The sequence below is a fragment of the Amaranthus tricolor genome, chromosome 3 (genome assembly GCF_026212465.1).
Source record: "Amaranthus tricolor cultivar Red isolate AtriRed21 chromosome 3, ASM2621246v1, whole genome shotgun sequence".
Classification (NCBI taxonomy): Eukaryota; Viridiplantae; Streptophyta; class Magnoliopsida; order Caryophyllales; family Amaranthaceae; genus Amaranthus; species Amaranthus tricolor.
In genome coordinates, this window is record NC_080049.1 from 7,254,398 (window position 1) to 7,278,159 (window position 23,762).

General features: G+C 34.6%; 1 protein-coding gene across 1 annotated transcript; it reads right to left on the bottom strand.

The window, feature by feature from the left end:
- Window positions 1-380: 380 nt before the first annotated feature.
- Window positions 381-23,755, bottom strand: LOC130807313 (trafficking protein particle complex II-specific subunit 130 homolog). The gene is made up of 21 exons (XM_057672471.1): window positions 23,369-23,755; window positions 21,394-21,623; window positions 18,653-18,834; window positions 16,752-16,935; window positions 15,996-16,086; window positions 15,609-15,769; window positions 14,278-14,367; window positions 14,041-14,202; window positions 13,638-13,699; window positions 13,446-13,536; window positions 12,365-12,528; window positions 11,999-12,206; window positions 7,800-8,345; window positions 7,505-7,717; window positions 6,916-7,294; window positions 6,628-6,718; window positions 6,466-6,550; window positions 3,559-3,748; window positions 2,356-2,654; window positions 998-1,088; window positions 381-913 (listed from the first exon to the last, which is right to left on the bottom strand). Exons 1-21 carry the CDS (start codon window positions 23,430-23,432, stop codon window positions 738-740), a joined length of 3,759 nt encoding a protein of 1,252 aa, XP_057528454.1. The 5' UTR covers window positions 23,433-23,755; the 3' UTR covers window positions 381-737.
- Window positions 23,756-23,762: the final 7 nt, after the last annotated feature.

A 23,762-nucleotide genomic window follows, 5' to 3' on the forward strand; every position in this document is an offset into this window, starting at 1 on the left:
ATCTAGTTTATGTCATCTTATGTTAAATTAATTCAAATTCAATTCACTTTATATTTTTAGATATCAACATGGATAAATTGTCATTCTCGAGCTGGGTCATTAGTCAACATAAGGTCTAATTTATACTCTTTATTCCGTTGAAATGGTTGCACAACATTCAAACACTTCTTCAAAAGTAAAGTGATTTTAAGTAATTTAAAAGAGATACTAATACTAATACGTGAAGGTGTTTAAAATAGACTCAATCTAACATTTACTCAATTTTCTTTAACTAACCTGACTTTAACCCGGCTTTAAAAATGAATTCACTATGATACACTAGAACCTTTATAATCCGACAAATAAAACTGATCTGATGACTCAAATGAACATCTCGACTATAATATATAATTGTTACTTTCATTAGCACAATGGTCACAACTCAGAACCATCACAGTTCTAATGCAACAATCAACAAAGAGCAACAGAAAAATAGTTCTCATATTCTGACATTGGTGAATGGTGATGGTTAATACTCCTGAACTCATCACACAAAAATGCCGCAAACTTCTACACCAACTAAAACATGAGTTACAAAAATTTCGATCATACTATGTTTTGTTGGTAATTACAGATTGTACAGACTCAATAGTTAATGCTGAAAATTTTCTAATGCTATAAAGAATTACAAGCTGGTACATTCTATGACATAAACTACAAAAATCAACTCGTTATACAAGATCACCGTGTCTGAATAGTTAGGCTGGTATACAGTACGAAGAACTTAGAACAGGAGGCAGGACACAAACCAAATGAGGCGCTGGTGGATTACAACTTATGTTTGCCTCTTCAATATTTGGCAACCCCAGATGCGGAGGGCGTACATAACCAGCCACCAAAGGTACACACATGACTGAAATCACAATTCTTGAACCTGCATATATTGCCGCTCAATTCAGTTTCTAATATTTTCAGGGATAAAGTTTTAGCCTTTTCACACTATTAATGTTATTATTACCTTGCTTGGTGGATAGAGAAACATGTCCCCGTTTCCTTCCAGCGATCATCCAGTTTTCTGAATTTGCATCGACTTCATATAATACTTCCTCCTGCCAATGTATAAGGAAGATCAACAGCCACATTTTAAGCAAATTAAGACTAAAATAACATGATTGAAATCCTTTGCAATGGCTTTCAATGGAACTTCTCCCGTGCTACAGTATCATCGATTCTCTCATTGCATGGAAACCAATGAGTATTTAATTACTATGATCGAAAAAGACAAGTCGACAGTCACATCGTAAAATCAATTACCAAAAATTTGTTCCTCTTGCTCGAGAAACTGTGAAATGTGCAAGTAGAGTATCGAAAGTACAACTTACAAAAGAGGACTCAGCTCAAGACCATTTGGCAGTAGTGGTCACTATGTACAACTAAGAGATATTAAGCTTCCAAATCCAATGTGAACAAAACTGATATGCATATGCATATGCATATGGCATTTCAACACAACACCCCCTAACATATAAGATTCTTGTGAATAAGTGAGACCCGAAAGATACATAACAATTCGATTAGGGGACTCGATGTCCAAAAGAGCAACAAAGAATTCCTTCGACTTTTAGGTCGTCATTTATCTGTAATGCGTAATATGGGGCATCTAAAGATCTATACGGAGTGCCAATTCCAGACCAACCAAAAAGACTACAAAAAGCCTAAAGCGGAAAATTTTTGGAATAAGCCACTAAGGGTCTATTTTCTACAACCTATTTTCAATTCAGCTTCATTGGTTCAGTTTAGCAAACAACTTCACTTAAATTTTCACTATTTGTTCAATCCAGTTCAGTTCCATACGACTCCATCCGTTCGTTTCAATTCAGCTTCGTTCAGTTCAATTCAATTTCATTGTTCACTTCTCAAGATATAAGGCCCTAAGTAAGTTGTCATGAACTGATGGGAGTAACTGAAGAGTGGGAAACAGAAGCATTATCGCGGTAGTTACACAAGAATCCAACTAGAATTAGCAAATTGAGACAGAAAGAATGAAGTTGATAAGCATACGCAGTGTCTGATTTTAATTGAGTTAGCTATCGCTGAATGGAGCTAGATTAACAATGGAAACTACTACGGAATACAATCAAGAGTGTGTTATCAACTACGACTTTAATAAAAAAGCCGGGACCACCTGCGAGGACACGTCCAAGACAACGAAGCATAATTTGAAATTGGAACACCATTTGGCTTAAAAGTTGAGGGTCTCTCCCCCAAGGCGTCAAGCTACTCTCTCCAAATCACTCAATAGACAAAATGAGATGTGATCCTTATTTATAAAAAAAATTTGTTAGTGTGCCTGTTAGTAAAAATCTAGGCACTCACATTGCTTTGAGGAACTGAATTTTGTTCTGCATCTTTCAACCTCTCAACCCTCCAATTGACAGTAACAAGCTGGCCAACCCTCAGGCCATCTGAAGGAAACGGGAGAAAGCCAACTGCCAGACATGGGTCAAGAACAGGTCTCTGTAAGATAAGAGCACTCTTAAAGATCAAATCATGCTGCACACTCTCTGTCTCAGAAGATTGAACTAAAATAGGCATATGGGCACCCATGGTTCTATCTCCATTAATTCTGTAGCTAATATTTAGTATACTTTCTGACCTTGATGCCTCAGTTTCACCTGCAAAAACGAGTAAAGAACAAACTATTTAGCAATAATTGTTGCAGTAGAAAACTGCAGGTTAATGGTTCAAAGCAAGAATAATTTCTAAACTTTGTTCTCACATACTAGTCTTCAACCTACGGAGAAGACGTAATTTTTTAGGGTGTGGGTCATATGAAACATTACAATTGCCCAGTCAAACATTGATAATCCAGACAACCCCTATCTGTACATTCAGGCTTCTTGACCAACAGTTCTTAGATGACTAGATCCAGCAGCTAATACAAGATTTGACCAAGCAAAGGCCCAAGGTTCCAGTCATGACTTTCATCTAGTCATCTCGTGTGTCTATTTGAATGAAACTATGCTACCAACAAAGGAATATCAAGATCAGCTAAATGCAACCACTTCACCCTAGTGTTTTTTAAATCGACAAATCGTGGCATCCTAAAATGTCCAACAAGCTAAAAGCATCATCAAGTTTGAGTTCATGCCCATCAACATCAACATAGATTTCAATAGTATCATAATTAACAAGTCAAACAATATTGGGGGTGTTTGGCAATTGGCTGTTGGCTTATGGCTTTTTAAGTTAGCTTTTTTGACCAGCTGGAAATGTTGCCTGTTTTGTTGGCTTTTAAGCTAGCTGAAAAAGCCAATTGTTTATCGAGATATTTGGTAAATTTAGGTATTGGTTGCTGGTTGTTTATTAGAAAAAAAGTGGGTTAATAAGCCAAAAGCCAACCAAAACAGCTAACTGGAGTAACTTTTTTATTTTGGCTTTAAAGCCAATTACCAATCACTTCTTTTGGCTATTTGAACAACAAATAAGCCAAAAGCCAAAACCCAACCAATAAGCTAAGCAAAAAAGCCATTTACCAAACACCTCCAATCATATGAAGAATCAAAATTACCATACTACCTTGAACATTGATGGAACCAAAGCATATACTGAATAACATGCTAGCTTTTGAAGCTGGAGAAACAGTGAGAGGAAAGAAAGCAGAAGCTGGCCGCCCCTCATTCTCACAGGAGTGGACAAATCCATCTTGAAGATTCATCCAAGCATCATGAATGCTCAGAGTAGCCTTAACTTGTGAGTGTAGTGTAACCTGAAAACATATGAAGAAATCTTAATTTGACTATCGGTCAACTAAATGCAATAGCAAGTATTCCTAAGATAAAGCGTAAGAAAGTCTATAGAAAAGAATGAAAGAAAAGAATATTTGTGAACAATCACACGCCAGACTATGCAAATGACCCATTTGTTTCAAATTAAGGCTTTGACATTGTTGTTGTTAATGTTGTTTGATATAGTAATTTCAAAACCTTTCACGTAGATTATACTCCCTTCATTAAAGTCCTCATATTTTCTTGTTTGTTCTTTTCTCTAGTTCTTTATACTGCTACGTTATTTTTCTTTTTATCAAGTGTTTCTTCTACTATCTCTCCACCTTTCAAGTGTTCCCACTTTCTTCCACTCATGCTCCAAAACTCTATTCTTATCCCCACATACCGTAGCTACTAACTCTTAAAAAAATTATAATGAGCACATGTTATTGGTTTTAATAGTTTCTAGTTGCTACACTTGTTTCCACACCACCCAATGAAGTACTTCGATCCTTATAAAACTATAAAACGTTGATATTATGAAGTGATGTATTGTGAACAAGATGTAAGACAATATTGTTTGGTGAATTGTGAATACTGTGTAACCATAGCAACTATCAAAACCGGGAGAAAGTACAATTGGAGCACGTGTTTATAAACATAATTCTTTTTGTAACCAGGAAAATTAAAGCATCAAAACACCAAAAGTTTAGAAGTTCATAAATTTTGACAAGTAAAACTAGAATGCTAAGGCTTAGCCGCCTAATTCAGCATCATTTACAGTTTTGTGTGTTTTTGCAAAATTGGAAGGCAATTTGTGAATTTGTGTTGGTTGTTAGTTTTTTCAAAATCAACACAAAAAGTTAAAGATCTCAGATAAAATAAATTAGAGAATCTCAAATCTAAAATAGATCTAAACGGCAAAAGCAATGGAGTAGCTTCATGTGGTATCGTCAAGAGTAAATATACAACCATTTACAAACACAAAAAGACTCCCCAAGAATTTAGGTTTCTTTATTCACATAGTCCGATACCCATAACATAGAAACCACAAGCACAAAAGTTTATGATCTGAAGAACTCTAAGATAACGAGATAGATATCTTGCACCGTGATTGACGAGATAGAAATCTTGTAGACAAAAATGACGAGATAGAGCAAGTATTATTGGCGGAATGGCGGCTTAAGAAAAATAGTCCGAAATTCTCTAACCATAAGTACAAAGCCATTGAAAGTGGCTTCCAACTTTTCAATTATATTCCAAATTATGCATAGAAGTTGATTTTAAAAATGAAAATGTCGAGCATGTTTTCTTTTATATTTTCCTGGAAAATAATTGGAATTCTTTAAACGGAAACTATATCAAACGACTCCTAAGAACAAAAATTAAAATTTCACAATATAGTTGCCATAAGTCGAAATAAATACAAATTATGGGTAGTAATTGGTAAAAAGAATAAATATTACTAAAGTAATACTACTCCTATTATACTTGATTTCACAATTATTATCACGATTTTTATTCTTGATGATAGTACAAAGGTTATTGATTTAACTATCATAATAGCCAAACAAAATTTAAGAAACATAATGCATCCCCTCCCTACACAGAGACCCTCAACATAACCAAGCACAACTCTTAGATTTAAAATTCTAAGGCATGCTAAGAAGGGAAAAATTATGAGCATTCGCAAGAGTTTCACGCAAAAGACCAAACATTACTTGATATTTTGAAGCAGGGTAACTCTATTGTAGATAGACTATATGGTATACTAAATTTGACACTGACTTCTACAATAATAAATATACTTCAATAGAAATATGCCCAAATTGGAAAAAGGGCGTACATGTCAAGCTTACAATTATTTGCACCATATCATGGATGCATGTCCCACCAATAAGGCATCCTTTCACTATTTTCTTTTTCTTTTTTCACTTTTGTTCGGAGAAGGATGGTAATTTCACAAATTAAGACCAAATAAAGTGGAAATTGATAACATATTATATTTAGAACCTACTGATATTTTTCTTAAGTTACTATTGCAATCTTGACCTAGCCGTCAGCAGTTACAGACTGGTACACAGGGTTTGTTCAGCACTGGGTTCAATTTCTCTTTCGTTGCTGTCCATAAATCTATAGAAAGGTGATATAATCACCAAAATAATGCCCAGCATGGAATGTTTATTGGTTTATTTCAGCAAAGTTGTAAAACTCAATGAATTCTCCATTGTTTTTAATTACACCATTTGTTTTAGACAAAGAGTACAGGTGAATAAAAATTCCCATGTGGGAATTGTACCCCATAAGGTGTAGTCCCCATTTAGGAGGGTGTAGTGTGACCATGAGTAAAAATGTACATTGTACCCAAAAAAGTCCCAGAAAAAGAAATGGCACATTAGAAAAACATAGGCAGCAATAAACCGAAGATCATGGCACTAACAGATTAAATCAAACTCAGACATAGATTATTAACAATTACTTCATTTGTAACTTTTAGATGATAAATGATTGAAGCTTGACTTGAAATTACTAGAGACGCCCCATCTTTAAAGTCGATGACAGAATTATTGGAAACTACATAACCAGATTACACTTTTTCACAACCACCTTATCCACAGGACCACCATTCATAGAAAGGGTCAGCAATTTAACTTCAAGGGCAGACATTTGAAGTTGGCCATAGTCCTAGCAAAGATAGATCAGAAACAGCAGCGCATACCTGAAGAAGCAAAGTTCCATCATTACATTTGTCAATGACACGAGTGCTGATATGAAAGGGATCCGTAAAATGAACAGCCAAAGTCCTACAGAGAACAAATTGTGCATTAGTCAAGTCTAACATTGATCTCAAAAAAAGATGTAACATCATTTACAACAGTACCTATCAAATGTCTGGTTGTGGGATATTCCAAATTCCAGTTTTAGAGCTATTGTCCTCATCATATCCACAATGCTAAGTCTCTGAGATGCAGCTGAAATTTTATATCAAAAACAGTATAAACGACGTCAGTTAGTAAGATACATTATACACACTGAATTTGACTTTCTAGCACCACGTAGTAAACCATGACTTTTTAAGCCAACAATGGAAATTTTTTTAAGGGGACTAATGGAAAATTTTTAAGAACAAGAAACATGGAAAGAGCTTCGAATGTAGTAGAATATATACCTCTAGTGATTCCATCACTTACAGCACGAACAGGAATCCATAAGACCGAAGTTCGATCACTTGCCCAATCTGGCAACAAAATCTTGCCATCTTGCAGGTTTAATTGCGTCACTTCTCTGATATGAGAAGAAGAGTCTAGGTTCCCAGGTTCGCAGTCTCCCACATCAGCTATGCTTTTATGAGAAGTTGTAGGACTATCCATCTCAATAACATGAGACTCTTCAACTTCTAAACCTGGACCAGTGTCAATGTGCAAGACACCACCTTTAAGAGGGTAATCAATTGGTTTTACTATTATGCCAACCCACTGTACTTCATTTATTAATAGTGGGGAAGAAACAGCGGGAGTTAGATCAACCAAAGCCCTGGGTTTGAACACCTACATGGAACAAAAATCTATGAGATGGATTAATAAAAATTATGATTAGGTTGGATTTAAAAGCCAGAAGATGATAGGAGCATAAAGCACAAAATTAGAGATGTTGATATGCTTATTTAACAGTAAAGGTGTGTATATGAGAAAATGCTAGAAGGATAAAGCAAAAGTATTCTGAGATCAATATGCTCATTCAACTAGGGATGTGTATACCTTCAAGATAGGTCTGCTCGGCTTCTCATAACTAATAAGATCATCACTGTCTGAAGGAGCACCTTTGGAGAAACTATGAGATCTAAAACTCAAATGCCCAATCTGTCCAGTAAGGACTCCCAGGACATATGAACCTGGTTTCTGCGGTGGCAGGGTAAGTGTAATAGTATTCTTTCCAGGCTTCAATATGGTCGTCACAGAGATACTTGAAGCCTGCAATTCAAAATCTTATGAAAGAATCAAGCACTAGAATATTACAAATACTGCTGCTATAAGCCCAGTTGACCACACATACCTTAGCACCTTCATCAGCATTGTGGGTTTCCATGAGAGTAAGACTCAGTGACTCGAGAATTATGTCATCAGGAAAGCCACTCCACACAATCACTAACAAAGTACCAGGATCACCATCGCATAACTGAAGTGGTGGTCCAGGGTTTCCAGAAAAAGTAATTAAAGATGACACGTCGAGAGGTACTGGGTGCTTCATTTCACTGTGGGCAAGGCGAATGACTTCTGACTGAAAAGCTTGTCTTTCTTTAGTGGAAAAGAGGCTTTTATCCAGAGACAGTAGTCTTACACAAGATTGCAAATAGCCCGCTTCATCATTGAGCATCTTCTGACATTCAGCCAAGTTTGGAAGTACTTCGGCTAGAAGGTCTTGCCAACCTTCGCCAGCATAAAGAGCACAAATTTTCTCATACGAATTTGCAGCAAGGTCATAATTACCATGTTTATGGCACACAGAAGCAATTTCACCATCAAGAACAACTCCATGTCTTCGCCACCAGGAGCGGTGGTAATTTTCAGCAGCTCCCTTTGTCAATTCCAAGTACTTTTCCTGCCATGAATTGAATGATTGAAAAAATTTTCACCCAGAGTTTCGAATAAGACATAAAAGTGCCACATAAATATAAGTTGGACATAACAATTCTTCAAGAAATTGCTCTTTAAATGCAAAATTAACCAATTAGCAGGATTTTACAAGAAAACGGCTGACCGGTACTTCTTTCGAAACTGAAGTTGATGCGATTTCTCTCTGTGTCAGTTTTCCCTTCTAAACCTCCTATGTCGGACTAATTCTTTAAATGAGTTAAATAAAAACATGCATGCAAAGATACATTGGTCCTTAAAACACTGGTACAATAAAGCCCCATCAAAATCATTGATAACATTCAAAGGCTACCCTGGAAAACCCTAACTTAAAAGCACCAAAAATGAAAAGCAGTACATGAAAGTATTTTCACACGAATCCAAACACTTGATCCACAGGATGCCAAACATACCAACTGTCAGCAGGGACTTCACCCTGCTTCCTCCAAGAGCTAATTAAATCACCAGAAAATGCGACAGATATTACATCAAACATAACTAACTACAAGAACATTAGCATTTCAAAAGTGCAGGAAAAAGAGTTTGGTTCTGACTTAACCAATCAAATATATAAAACAATCAGCAAAAACAAATGCACAAATTCAAATGCCAAATTAAGGTTCACAATATTCATTGGGATTTAAGCCTTTAACCCCAGCATCAAAGAGCAACCTTTCCTAATAAAAATATGTACCCAAGAGCAAGGAAGCGAGGAAATTTTGATTTAGAAATTCTTTGAAGATCTACAGAAAAACGAACAGAGGAAATACTACAATCCCTACAATCCCTATTTGTTCCACCTTTACTGCATCACCTTCTGAAGCAACTTCATAAAAGGCAACCATTCCATCCAACAAAAATTCCTAAGATTTATGCAGGTGGAGACTGGAGAGACAACCATGTGCACAAAAGAAAATACATAATTACTTAAGCTTTTACCAAGTATTAATTTTTCACATCTCGAACCATTTCAAGTTTATAACTGTTCTAGAGAGGCAGAAGGCTGATATTTGGGATATAAATATGTAAAATAAGGATTTTACTAGTCCCTATAAAAACGGTATTCAATGCCACATGAAATCAGGTCAAACTGAAATTCACCAATTTCAGACCATCATTACAAACGACTAAACCGAGGGTGGTCCTTCATAATGACTAATGAGGTTCATGGACTAAATTTTAAAAAGCTGGATTGTCCCTTCTCTTTGTAAAACCAAACCAATGATAAGTGACTCATAAATTTGTTCCAATTTACAAAGAGCACTAAAAAATGTTAAAAGCCTATTCTCTTTTATTACTTCATAATCCATGTAAACATCCTACGAACCCTCAAAAGAGCTTGTTCTATTTTATTTTTCCATAATCCTTTCTGTTGCTAGAATGAATGAGGTTTGATAACATTTTCAAAACTTTTAAGAATCTTATATCCAGGAACGCTTTTGGTTTAAGCTCACTAAATATTAAGTCTATCATGAACCGTATTGGCATTGAACATACCATAAAAAAAATCTTAAATGAAAAATGTTTGTGCAACATTGTGATTTTTTTTTTTTTTTTTGCTTCCATAAAAGGATCTACCTAACCATGCATCAATCAAAATTAGAACAGACACATTAATGCAAGCTCCCGACAAATATATACTCCTAAACACACAAAATCTACACCAGAAAGACTTGTAAGTCCTTAAACGCTATAGTCTCATCCCAGTAACACCCATCCACTAAACCATAGAATCTCAAGCTCAAACTCCAGCATCTGTAAATGATGCTGACCCGATACCACCACCATGTATAAGTCATCGATCATTTCACTTCTCATCCCAGGAATGCAATAATGCTTGTGCAACTTAACTACTGGGTCCAAACATACAATCCTATTTTATTTTCCACCAAGTATTTTGAGGCACATGTAGAATTGCTTTCAACATTCTATTCCATGAATTGGAATGGCTATAACTCATAGAAGAAAAATGTTTACATGAGCTATTAATTATATAGCTTCCATCCACAGCATATCTTGGACTACATCCATGTTCCATATCTTCTATCCATATACACACCAATTATGTGCATAAGAATATACACGATGTGGAACTATATGTGTACATTAAAATTTTATGTTTACAACTTTGGATTGCTGCAAATATTTATGTGGGCTATAACTGTATAGGGAGGTCTACAATGGAAACAAGTCATCTTATGAGATAAATGTTGGAGTATTATACAGCTAAAAATAAACTTACATATTATTTTTATTGACTTGAAAAAGGCACAAGGTACCAAAAGTACTTTAGTGGGCAATGACAAAGAAGGGTATTCCTAGGAAATATATTAATATAGAGCAAGATATGTATGAGGCCCGAAGACATAGGTTAGGACATGTGGAGCAGCAACAAAGGATTTTCCTATCACAATTTGGCCTACACCAAGGTTTGACTCTAAGCTCTTTTATTATTTGAAGTTATCCTAGATGTGATAACTCAATCATTCCAAGGAGACGTGCCTTGGTGCATGTCGTTTGTTAACAATATTGTTTTGGGAACATGAGAATGCAAAGAGTTTGAATACTGGCTTAAAACAATGAAGACAAGAATTGGAGTCTCGAGGGTAGCTAAGCAAGAAAAGACAAAGTACATGAAGTGTGTCAATTAGCACAAATGTGATAAGTAGAAACACCATGAAGTTGGAACTTCGAAGAGAAAGAAATTGTGCCAGGTGGATGCTTCGAATTCCTCAAGTCCATATTCCAAAGTTAAGGAGATATGCAACAAGATGTGAAACATAGAATTATGTGTGGGTGACAAAAATGGAGAGCGACTACCTTATACTATGCGATTGAGGTGTGCCCTTAAAGCTAAAGGGGAAGTTTTATAGGTTGATCATTAGACCAACAAAACTATATAGAAAAGAGAATGTTGGACTTTGATCATTGTAGGAAGATGGAAATAGCAAAAGCGTGAATATTTAGATCATGAGCGGATATACGTGAGGGATATATTCGAAATATAGATATAGGAAAAGGTGTAGAAGTCTCAAATATTGAGGAGAAGATGAAAGAGAATTGTTTAAGATGGTTAAGGCATGTGCTTGAGAAGATAGAAAGTTGATACTTTGTAGCCTTAAAAAGGAGTTGAAGACCAAAGATGACCTAATGGGCAAAAGTTCATATGAAGGATTTAGATTTACCGGTCAAAACAAGGAGGAGAATTCATGTGTGCGACCATTATTAGTTCATAGCCAACCCAAAAGATTGAGGCTTTGACATTGTTGTTGTTTTTGTTGCTATAACTCTATAGGGGAAAGAGGATTCAAATGTTCAATGGTCGGAGTACGATACACATTAAGCAGCCAAGATAAAAGTTTCCTTTACAAAAGACAACCAAATATAAATATATTTTCAAACATCAACTAGTACTCTGTGAAATTCAAGCATATGTTTAACTATCAAATTCCTTTTGTAATGTACTTTAAAAAGATGCACTTATAAATTATGATATATTATTTAAAAAGTTAAACCAATAGGCCTTTCACCTGTACACCTTATACAGAAACTAATTTACTAAAGAGAAGTTAAAATGGCAGTTTCACTTGCACAAATCTAGTATACACAAGTTATAGGTACCTCAAAATCTTCGATAGACGATAAAGATTTCCACAAGTTTGAATCAGAAATTGTTTTCCTTAAAGCATGCTCAGCGGCAACATGGATCTCCGCCAGCCTCATAGGTCGATCAATAGACCCTTCAAAGTTTCCTGGAGTAGAATTAGTCCGCGGCATGGATGATGCAGGAGCTCTGCTAGGAGTATTTGCAAATACTGAAACTTCTGAGCTGTTGACAATTAAAATTATACTTAAATTTTATTTAGAACAGGAAAGAGCAAAACACTTAAGCAGCAAGATAAGATTGCAAAACAATCTCTAGTTATACAGAAGTTCAATGAGGTATGAAGCAAGGTAGACACAATTGAACAGACTTTGATAACTCACCCATCATCAAAGTTAGACTGTCCATCAAACATTTCAAACATATTTCCAGCAGATAAAGAAGCCCTTCTTCTGTTAGCTTCACGGAGAAGAACGGAGGGCTCAAGTGGCAATGGTTTCCTCTGGATGCCAAAGTGTTTTACTGTTGGACCTGCTTGAAGAATCATCTGGACAAACCAAGAAAGTCATTTCTTTTTATCCAGACACATAACACAAAGTCCTACAGAAATTATTTCGCCATGCTTATATTCAAACTTGGTTATCAGACAATCAACAATAATCAAGCACGCAACAGTATGTTCAAACCATTATTAAAAGCCAGAAAATTCCAAACTTAAGAACTCATCTAAACTCTACTTTGGTGCATTCACTTTCTCTCTCCACTTATACACAACTTATACTTATTGGACCTTTTATTTTCCTATTAAAGATCATTAGAGAATTATTACCCCGCTTTTGAAAAAGAACAAATCGAAAGCATATTATATACATTTTACGTCAATAACCAGAGACTGACTTAGCCCACATATGTAACATCAAAAAGGCAGAGCAGTCTGACTAATCACAACATATACTGGACCTATTACAAAAATTTTCACCCCTTCTCAACCAAAAGAACTCATAGCGTGGCCTGTATAAAGTTCATACAAGATCTCCAATTTACTTGAATTCCTCTCACAAACCTTACATGACTCAGTTGCAAACGTAACATTACATACTGCATAAATGAGATACAGAAGGTCTCCATGACCTCAAAAAACTTTTGACATGAATAACCAGCTCAAAAATAAAGAAAAAAAGAAGAAAAAGGAAGAGCCGACTACAAGAAAGGCTATCGCATAGGAAAAAAAAAACTCAAAAAGAAAACAATAGTTCACCATCAGTATTGAGCCATTCCAAACACATAACCCATGCAAAGGTTTAATGAATCTTGAATTTTAATAATATTCGATTTGTACAAGTACAACATTGACTAGCAAGCATAGGGAAAATCTGCTGTCAATCACGGTAACATTCACAAAACAGAATTTGAGGTCATTGCAGATGATTTTGCGGTCGCAGACTACAAGAAAACAATTAATACCTTTTCTTTTTCTAAAACTTCTGAAGTAGCATCAGCAGGAACTGAGGGCCAAACTGCTGGTTTGGGCCATGGTAGCATGCTGAGGGAAGCACTGTCCAGTAGCAACCAAATTATGTTAAGCAGCATAAAAAGGTTAGAAGGCACATGCCCTCTTCATGCACCGCACCTAGAGCATTAGCATTAGCAACTTACCTATTTGCAGGACTTCTTTCAATATCTGTTCCATATCCTATGAGAAATGCAAGCCTCATAAACTGCCATAATACCCATTTTATGTAAAAGATTTTCTTTAGAAAAAAGAAGGGAATGGGGAGAGGTTAGGGGAGCATATTCGTATGTGGGGACAACACTGCAAAGAGTTGATACACAGTAAAACACAGAAGCATATCAAACTATTTGTATCTATTCAAAGGAAAGTAAAATGAGACATAAACCAGTTCTTTTTGCATAGATAATATAATTACTCATTAATTTAACAATAACTTACTGAGAAAAACTTAACTCTCAACCAAAAAAATGAAAGATTATCAGGCAATGCAACACTAACATTTTCCATCAAGGGTATCCAAACTCTTAAGAATTGAGAAAAATTTACCTTGACCCTGCACAATGAAAAGAGATCACCCTGAAGTCGATAGAACTCTTTTTCAACATCAGGGGCTACCAGTCCATCTTTGTAGTTTGCAGCAGTGGCATTGAGCAAAGCCAAGCAAGCAGTTATAACCCAAACTTCACGCAAACAAAATGGTAGTATGCTCTGGATTATCAAAAAAGGTTAACCAATAAATAAGAACAAACAGCTTAACAGAAATAACAAGCAGAAAGTTTATACCTCATAGAATTCCAGAGCCTTTGAGAAGCTTATGATAAAGGAATAACCCCTAGAAGCTACCTCAAAAGGCCGACTCAATTTGAAGAGAAGCTGCAAGTGTCAAAACAAATCACAGCATAAGCTATCAATAATTGAATTCACAGAAGAAACAAGGATGCCAAAGCCTTAATAGACAAAGCGATAATGACCCAAAATATGGCAAAGACGAATATTATACTGTCCTTAGGATGTATAGAAAACTTCAAAAGTACACAAAAATCAAACACGTTTCAAAATATGTAGGCTATCACATAACTATCTTATTGCAAATAAATGCTATCTAGTCATAGTATATAGCAGAGAAATAATCATGGGAAAGCCACAAAGACAAAGTCCCGAGAAAACATTTATATGACACTGCTCCAAACCCATTGCATATGATTCTATAAAATGAAAAAATGCATCAGATGCAAAACCTATTTTTAAGAGAAGATAAAGATGACAAATGGTTTATAAGAATGCGATCATGGGAAAGTCAGATTGTCAAAAACATGAAGGATGATGCCAGTGGAAGGATGAGAAACGCAAAACCCAATAGCAGTAAGTTGATTTGACAATGTTATCATCACTCAATACTTGAGACTTCTAAGCAACTCTCTACATTCCATATTTACAGTCACTTAAGGTTACGTAAAAGTTTTATGATATGTTATTTATGAAGTTGTGCTAGATGTGATAAATAAAGGTGCATTGAATTTCTAAAAGGACACATAATACTGTGTTGATAGCCGATAACATGGAAAGAAAAGGTAAGCGGCCAGATAATATGAATCGTAGTAAATACTTAATCAACTTTCTTTTTTCATTTTTTTTTAAGAAAATAATTAAGTTACAATTTAAAACGTGTATGACAACCATCAAGATTCATAAATGTTGAAAACTCAGACAAAAAGGCCGTGTGACTTGCCTGCAGGATCTCATTTCAAGAAGAAACCTAGGAACCTTTAGATGCTCAGATTGGTTATTGCTAGACAGTTAGATTCAATGAAGTTCATCATTAAAGAACTACATGCTAGCACCGAGCCATCAACTAGATAATGAAGCAACATAAAATCAACAGAAACTGGCTTGCACAAACAAACACTAAACCAAAGAAAGAATTTTATAAGTCAGGTCAAGATATGTGTGCATCAGGACTGAACTTTTACACAAAATGTTAACACATTATTGTCTAAATTAAATTTTTATAAGTCAAGGCCATGTAACAGCGTCTCCATTTATAACAAGGAAACTTCAATCTGAAACAGAGTCCATCAGACAGCTTTAAAAGGAAAATTAAAGCAATTTCATACCTTTGCTTGACAAGCAAAAAGATACTGGCGGAACTCAAACTCTCTAAAAGAATCATCTTGAACGATTTGTGCCAGTGGTTTGATTCCAGGATTTAGCAGTGCAGCTTGATCATCTCCTTGGTCTATTCCACCAAACTCCCTTCTCTTTCCACTCATATTAACTGCATAAAGCATTTGGTTAACATAAGTGTGCTTTTGGTAAAATGCAAATTGGTTTTTGTGGAAAAAGATAAGAGCTAAGCTAACAAGCACAAGAATGCATACAAGAGGAAGTTTATTTTAAGCATATCTATAAACTCATAGAGTTTATATTAAGCTAGCAAATACAATAAAGCTTGTATGGACAAAAGAATTCCATGAATAGACTTAAACGGACAAAAGTAATACCTGTTTCCAAATAACAAAGTTCTAGCTCATCATATTCACGTAAGGAATCTTCATGAAGATGAGCTATCTTAAACATAAAAGCCAAGCTTTCCTAAAGCAAATAAGCAATTTCAGGTTAAAAAGGGAAGGAATACGTTATGAACACCAACATTATAAAAAAATTAAAGGCAACATTATAATATACTTCTTAACATCTAATTCAAAGTAAGTCTTAAAAAGAAGAAATGGTGATCAATTTTAAAGCAACTCCGGAAATTGATTATACAACAACGTCAAAGCCTTAATCCCAATAACAAGGGGTCGCTTACATTAACCAAAACAAAACAGCATGGGAAATCGTCGGTAACAAAGATTAAACTTTATTTGTCTCTATCCAACACTAGTCTACAACTAAAAAAAAAAAAAAACAATTCCAATTATCATCTACATAAACTCCCTCCCACACGTCTTATGACCATTGGAATATTTCGTTGGTTTAGAATAGTATTAGATAATATTGAATAAAGTTTTTTCTTGTTAGTGATGATAACTTCACACGTGGATTGGTTTTGGTTCATGTAGTCCAACTAATATTGTTAGAATTAAGGCTTTAACATTGAAGCTGTTGTAGAAACTCCAGAGCATATATTGCAGACTGGAACCAGCCAAATTTTTAGGAAATTTATTCTGTCTTTGGCAATGATAAAAAAAATGACAGTCCAGCATGAAAAAAAATAAGGCCTAATGTAACAAATAAAGCTGATAGAACTTCAGAACCTTTAGTATAAAGAAGTTACAGAAGTTCCAGATTGGCATAAAGCGTTGCTCACTCAGCTTTCGAATCTCTTCCTCGTAAAACTGAACCCGTCTATCCAGTGTATTACGTATACACTCCATAATCTTGGATTCATAGTCTTCCCAGAAATTTGCTTCAGGTCCATGTATATCCAGCTTACAACACCTGATGTAGCAAGATTAAGCAAGAGAAAGAACTTTCAATAAACTTTCCAAAATAACGCAAATCAAAAGTTTCTCTTTCCATATTAGCAACTTTTCTTCTTTTAGTAGGGTCATTTTCATATGCAATCTTCAGTTCATATTATGCAATATTTTATCATACTTCAGTTGCTTGAATCAAACATAATACAAAACAACTAAGCAAGTATAAAGACTGGTATGGGACCTCAAAATCAGCATCAAATCAATCCTCCAAGAGTATTTAAAAAATACACTTGTGTTATTTTAATTCATGTAATCAACCCCATATGTTGGAATCATGGCTTTGGCCTTGTTGTAGTATACAGGCTTTGGCCTTGTTATTTTAATTCGTGAAATGGTTTGACCAATTGATTCATTACCTTATTTCATGAATGTGTTTGGTAAAGCTTGATAAAAACTTGTTAGAATGACAAAAAGGTCATTGTACATTTTTCTATGAGGTCTTTTTTACAAACAAAGTCAGTATTTTTACAAATAATTGAGATATATAAGGGTAATCATTGATAACCATAAATTTTATCAAATAAATAAAATCTTAAAATTTAAAGAAAAAGTATCAACCAAAAAATAAAAGAAATAACAACCACCACCCAATTCCCAAAAAAGAAAAGTTTGCACCAATAGAAAAGGAAAAAACAAAAAAAGCTCTCATTATCCAAACTTTTCTTCGTTTTCATATACATGTTCATCAACTTCCCCCCAATCTTCAATTAAATGTGTTTTTCAACAAAAAAAAAAAAAAAAAAAAAAAAAAAAAAAAATGTTAAAGCCTTGATCCCATCTATTCTTCAATGAAAACTAAAAATTCAGATCCCCATCTTATCTCGAATCACGACTCAGAATTTTATGAAATGAATGGACATGCAAAACAACCTAGTGGTCAACAATGGAGGAATCAAGGTACAACAATGTCTAAGTGTTGATCCCAACATATGAAACAGGTTGCATGATGTCATGAACCAAACAAAAAAACAGGTGTCGAAGGAATAATAGTAGCTAGATATTTTTATAGATATATTCCTCACTATATTCATGATTTAAAAAAGGAATTTAAATATCTCCTCTTTTTGCCCATCAAATATGATTACTAAAAAATCTATTAAAATAATGTGATGTAGATTTGCAATTATTGAGCATATCCTACCTTTTTCCTTTCTTTTTTGATATTGCAGCTTATAAGTCTTCCAGAACAAGTACATATTGGTAACAAGGAGTTGATTGACATGAGTTATTTTGCCATAAATTCAACATTGCACTATCTTATATTTAATGTTGCAGCCAGCAAGTAATATGTAAGGCTGCAAGTACATCAAAAACGACTACGACTAAATGCACAATAAAAAAAACAAATATGTCTACCAACGCCCATTTAATCTACCAAGAGAAAACTTGGCTAATTGTAATTAAAGGTTGCGACTTCTGAAAATCATCCAAAAGAGAACACAAACTAATTACCACAAAAGGGGAATACACTCCCAAAACATATTGTAAGTTATGAACTCAATAGTAAATTCCCCAAAAAATCTAATTTATAAACTCAATAGTAAAGCCCGCTCCATACTTTCATGGTTAGTTGTCTTAGTATATTATCACGTGTTGGTTGAACAACATATCGCTTTAGTTCTATTACGTAACATTAAGTATAATACAGCTACAGATGCCTTGGCGCTAAAATTTACCTTTCCCTCTTTTTGGAGCTGAATTCAACCTCCACCTTGGCATATACCTTTTTTGCCATCTTGTTAGCTTGATCATTGCTGGGGTGAGCTCTATTCACAAATACAATGAACCACTCCTTCTCATCATTTTGAACAATCAATTTCACTCGAGGTTTCAAGATGGATTTGAACTCATCAAGATCCTGCATATCACATATGGATGAGTATACACAACATCAAGAAAAGCAGCAACTTCGTAGAGAGCACAACTGCACAAGGCTATTACACACAATTGAAACATTTTATGCCTTCATCCCACTCTTTATATTGTTCAGATATAAAACAAACATAAATCAACAAACTACCAGAAATTCATATAAAGGACATCCTTATCTTCAGATATATAAACAAGAAATAGAAACCCCTATTATATTAAACATAAATCATATTCAAGATAGAAAAAAAATAAAATTGAGATAAACTGTCTGGATAACAAGTAGAATTTATCTAATCCACAAGAAAGGAAAGTACATTATGAGTGATGACATGCCAAAGTACATGCCGTAAAAGTCATCAAAATATGAGCACTTCACTCTAACCAAAAAGCAATAGCACATTCCTTGACAACAGTAAAACACAAAGTTGACATCAAGTTTCTTGTATTCAGACAAAACAATGAATTCTATAATATCTAGACGTACCTCAGTAAAGTAATTGTTGAGGGGTAAGGACTAAGGAAAAATTCATCAATGTTTCGTTACAAGAGTGCAAGGATATGAAGTTGTTTGTTTAAGAAAAAGGCGCAAGAAACGATAGGACAAATTATATTGGGAGAGTAGATACTAACAAAGTGGAGTCCCGGCCACTTAAAAAGCTTGCACTATCCATTTATATTTTGAATTGTCATTTTTACGAATTAAATATAGCATCTACATCAGTGCAACATGATTCGCTCAAATTCGCCCAAGAATAGCCCAAATTCGACCATAATTCGCTTATTTCGACTCCCGATTCGCGAGGAGATTAGCGAATCATGTGACGCTGATCTACATTTTTGATGTACATGGACGAGCACTCAATTCTAAGCAAACCCCTCACGCTGATGCTTAATTAGCCATATGTAGAACATCTCTACTTGATTTGACCATCCAACACAATCACTAGAAGATGCTCATGTCAGGAAATCATGAGATGGACAGACGAAGAATACACGAGTGAGTAATCAAGGGAAATAAAAAATGACTTGGATGTCAAGGAAAAGGAAATGATTATTCATAGTATAGTGCGAAAATGCAGTAACTGGCGAGATCGCGGTAACAAAATGGTGATATGGTTGCAAAAGTGATGCAATTATCGTAATGCTTAAAATTTCGATCAAAATCATGAAAAATATCCTTTGATATGGCCCAAAAATCTGGTTTCCTTCACAATGCAGGAAATATCGGTTTGTTTTCTTTGAAAACCTTTACAATGCGGGTGATGCAATGCAATGCGACCTTGTATTTGCACTATGATACATAGGTAGAAACTACTAGAAAAGATGAATTGTACACGAGCTCTCATATGTAGATTCGTTCATTAACTTTTTTTATATGTTGAAGTTCATATGTTCTTGTAATCTAATATACTCCACATTTAAGATAGGACACATCCCGATCTAGAGAGCAATTAATCTTAACCTAACCTTATTTGACAATGAGGCATTACAATTGAAAACGGGTCAGATTTGGGATGAAGGAACATGACTAATCAAGATTAAAGAGGCCAACTACATTATATTGCTCCAATCCCACTAAAAGAGCATGAACTTTGACGAACCTCCTTCAACATGAAGTTACTCAAGAAAAAATCCCTGTTCACATCAAAGTTTGGGGAGCAGTAGTTTTGTCTAAAAGTATTCCGATAAGACGAAATCCAATAACGTAGGGCTTTGGTCCAAGAAAGTATATAGCGCAGCAAACATTTTCAAAATGACCCAAAGATTGTTCCCTTTAAGATTTACATTGTGTGGGAAGGAGCAAAGAGGCTCCATTATTCATATTCCTTTCTACTCAATGCTATCATAAGACTTACAATGATTGGATTATCAGTCATTGTGTCCAAAACATATACTCCCTCAAGCCTCAGTCTAATTCAAATTGCAACATTTTCTTCAAAAAGCTCACATTGAAAATGCAAATGTAGAAAATTCAATGGAAGAATGTTTCATATAAAAGAAAATAATACCTCCAATGGATACCATAGAAGATTACAAAAAAATTGAGCGTGAAAATAATGCCAGACTGTGATGACACCACTATATGGCTAGGGATTTAAATCTCAGGATTTAGAAAATGTGAAACTGTTCAACTAAAGGATTTATGCCTCGTTAATTGAGTGACTGACAAAGGTGCTAAAACTCAATCATACATGATTCAATAACACACCTTAACATTGCTAATCTCAAGTTATCATTCCTTATTTGAACTAGGAAAGCTTATTGTAGTTGTAAATAAACACTTAAGAAATTCTTATTGAAACTTAAAAGAAAGTCACTAATACTATTCCTCAAAAGCTTATAGTAAGGTAATTGAACACATTACACATTTCTAATGGACTTATTTGATATTGAAGAAGGTTCTGTGACATACAAAACACTCTGAGTGATGGAAGGATGGAATCATAAGGGACATTAAGGGTACTTAATTCAAGCAAAACAACTACAAAGGAAGAATCCTCACTAAACATGCATGACGTAGAAAAGTGAGGTGAGAAAATTTTACCTCACAAGTAACCAGAACCACAGTAGCATATGGTTCTCGAAACCAAAATAGTGATTGTTCCTGTGGAAAGCGACTGCGTAGCCTTGAGTCTGTGGTCAAGATATATTCAGCTGGTAATTTGTCCAAAAACACAGGATTTCGAGTCTTGTTATTTAAACAAGCCTTCATAAAGGGAAGTCGCTCCTCAAACAAACTTTTGACATTGGGCCACAGATTACTCACATCTTCGACTGAAATAAAGTTAATGATGAATCAGCAAAGGAAGACTGACGTATAAAAATGTAAATAAGAGATTTGAGGACATGAGAAGATGAGCAAGAAAAATAAAAATCATCAAAATAAAGGATGTTAAAAGTCAAGCAATCAAGATAAAGAAAAAATTTTTTGGGGGAATAAATAAGAGATGTATGTTATTTTCCAGATCCCAAACTAATCCAAGAACAAGGTCAAGGTATTGCTCATGTTGACAAGCTTCAATGTTCCATGGAAGTTCCATCCACAACATACGTGATCCAACAAAAGGATGATATGACTCAAAAAGGAGAGAGATTCTGCGGCAACCAACACAAAAAGAAATACTTATACTCCCTCTAATCTAAATATAATTCTTAAGAGTTTACAATCTTTTTCAAAAACAAAAAAGACAATATTTATTTCAATGGTCAACATTTGACATCCTTTCCTCTATAGGAGATCAAAGTTCGAAAACCTTGACTTTTGAAACATTATATCAATCATGCGAGAATAACAATTCTCAAGTTATGCCTAAATTGTAAAAGTTTATAATCAAGGTTATCAAGGTTTAAGTTCTATGGAAAAAACCTCCATTTTCATATAGTAGAAGTAACTATCATTATCACATTCATGATTTGTTTAAAACATCAATAAATTTAGTCACACTAATTGTAGTCAAAAATTTTCTCCAATCCTCAACCTAACCAGTTTAATGATTAAAAGGAATATGTAAAAGACATAACATCCCTTGCAATGTTTATTTATGTTAACAGAATAGAATACTAAAACCATCTATACATTTTGCTATCCTCATGTTTTTCACATCAACTAGTTATCATATATATCCTCCCTAGACAAGCACATTATTGATAAATTTAGTGAGACCATCTACCAACCCTTTAAGCTTCAACTTTACAAATTCTTTGCCCATAGAAATGACTTCATTTTTAGAGCCAAAAGTGTTCTCCGATTATTCATAGACGCTTATAAGCTCAATCAAAAGTCTAATAGTCACCATGTAAAGACGATTACATACTTTTCATACGAAATCAAAATGCAGAAGTAGCGACTAAGCAACAAACCAACAATCTACCGTACCTTACCCACCTGAGGTTGAGGAGGTCTTCCTAGTAAGTGGACAAAATTTTATGACAAAAAGAGAACTTAGATTGGTATGCAGTCTACTATGTATATATTGGTGACATTTTTAAGTTAATATTCCATACCCTCGATCCCAAAGATTTATACTTGTTTAATATTTCGGATTATAATAGAATATATTAAAATAGCTTGTTAAATCAGGTGTGATGATTATGTATAATCTATAATCAATGGTCAATCGAAAACAACCTCTTTCTTTAGTCCAAAACCATCGTGTAGGTGGAAGTCACTTAACCACATTGGGAGAAAACAATACTATTATTGTAGCCCATACCCTCTATTGATTGTACTAGTATTCCACTGAATTACCACATTGTCGTAAATAATAATTGTAAGAGCTCCGAAATGGAAAGGTTGAAAAGATTGTGAGTTGTGCTAATGGCATCCTTGAACAAAATACACCAATGCGTTATTTCCACTCTCAAACATAAAAATCAGAAACAATAAACAATGTGAATTGATATCACTGCAACGTAAATCAAATAGCAATATTCATAATTACTTAGATCAATTAAGCAAATCAAAAATCACATGATATCTCATCACATCGAATAATCAGAAAAGAAAAAAAATCAAATACCAGCAACGACAAGATGATCGCATGTATTTTTGATAGCTTGAAATTGCGCTAAGTAATTGGCCATAATGAGAATTGATCTAAGGAGAAACCATGAACAAGTACTGATCGCGAGATTTATTAACAAGGGCTCTTCCTTTCTTTTCTACAATTGAGATTGAAATTGAGATTGAGTTTGAGATTGGGATTGAAATTGAGAAGAGAAATGAAATTGAGATAGTTAACGATGGCGGTGAATGAGACTTGAGAGTATCAGGGAGCAGGCAATGGAGTAAAGCATCGACTTTGATGCTTTTGTTCTTGTTCGTCTGCCTCCCAAATTCTTCCACTCTTCTCCCACCTCTCTATAGTGATTTTTTGAAGTGCAAATTGATTACGCATTATTAAAAGTCGCCAA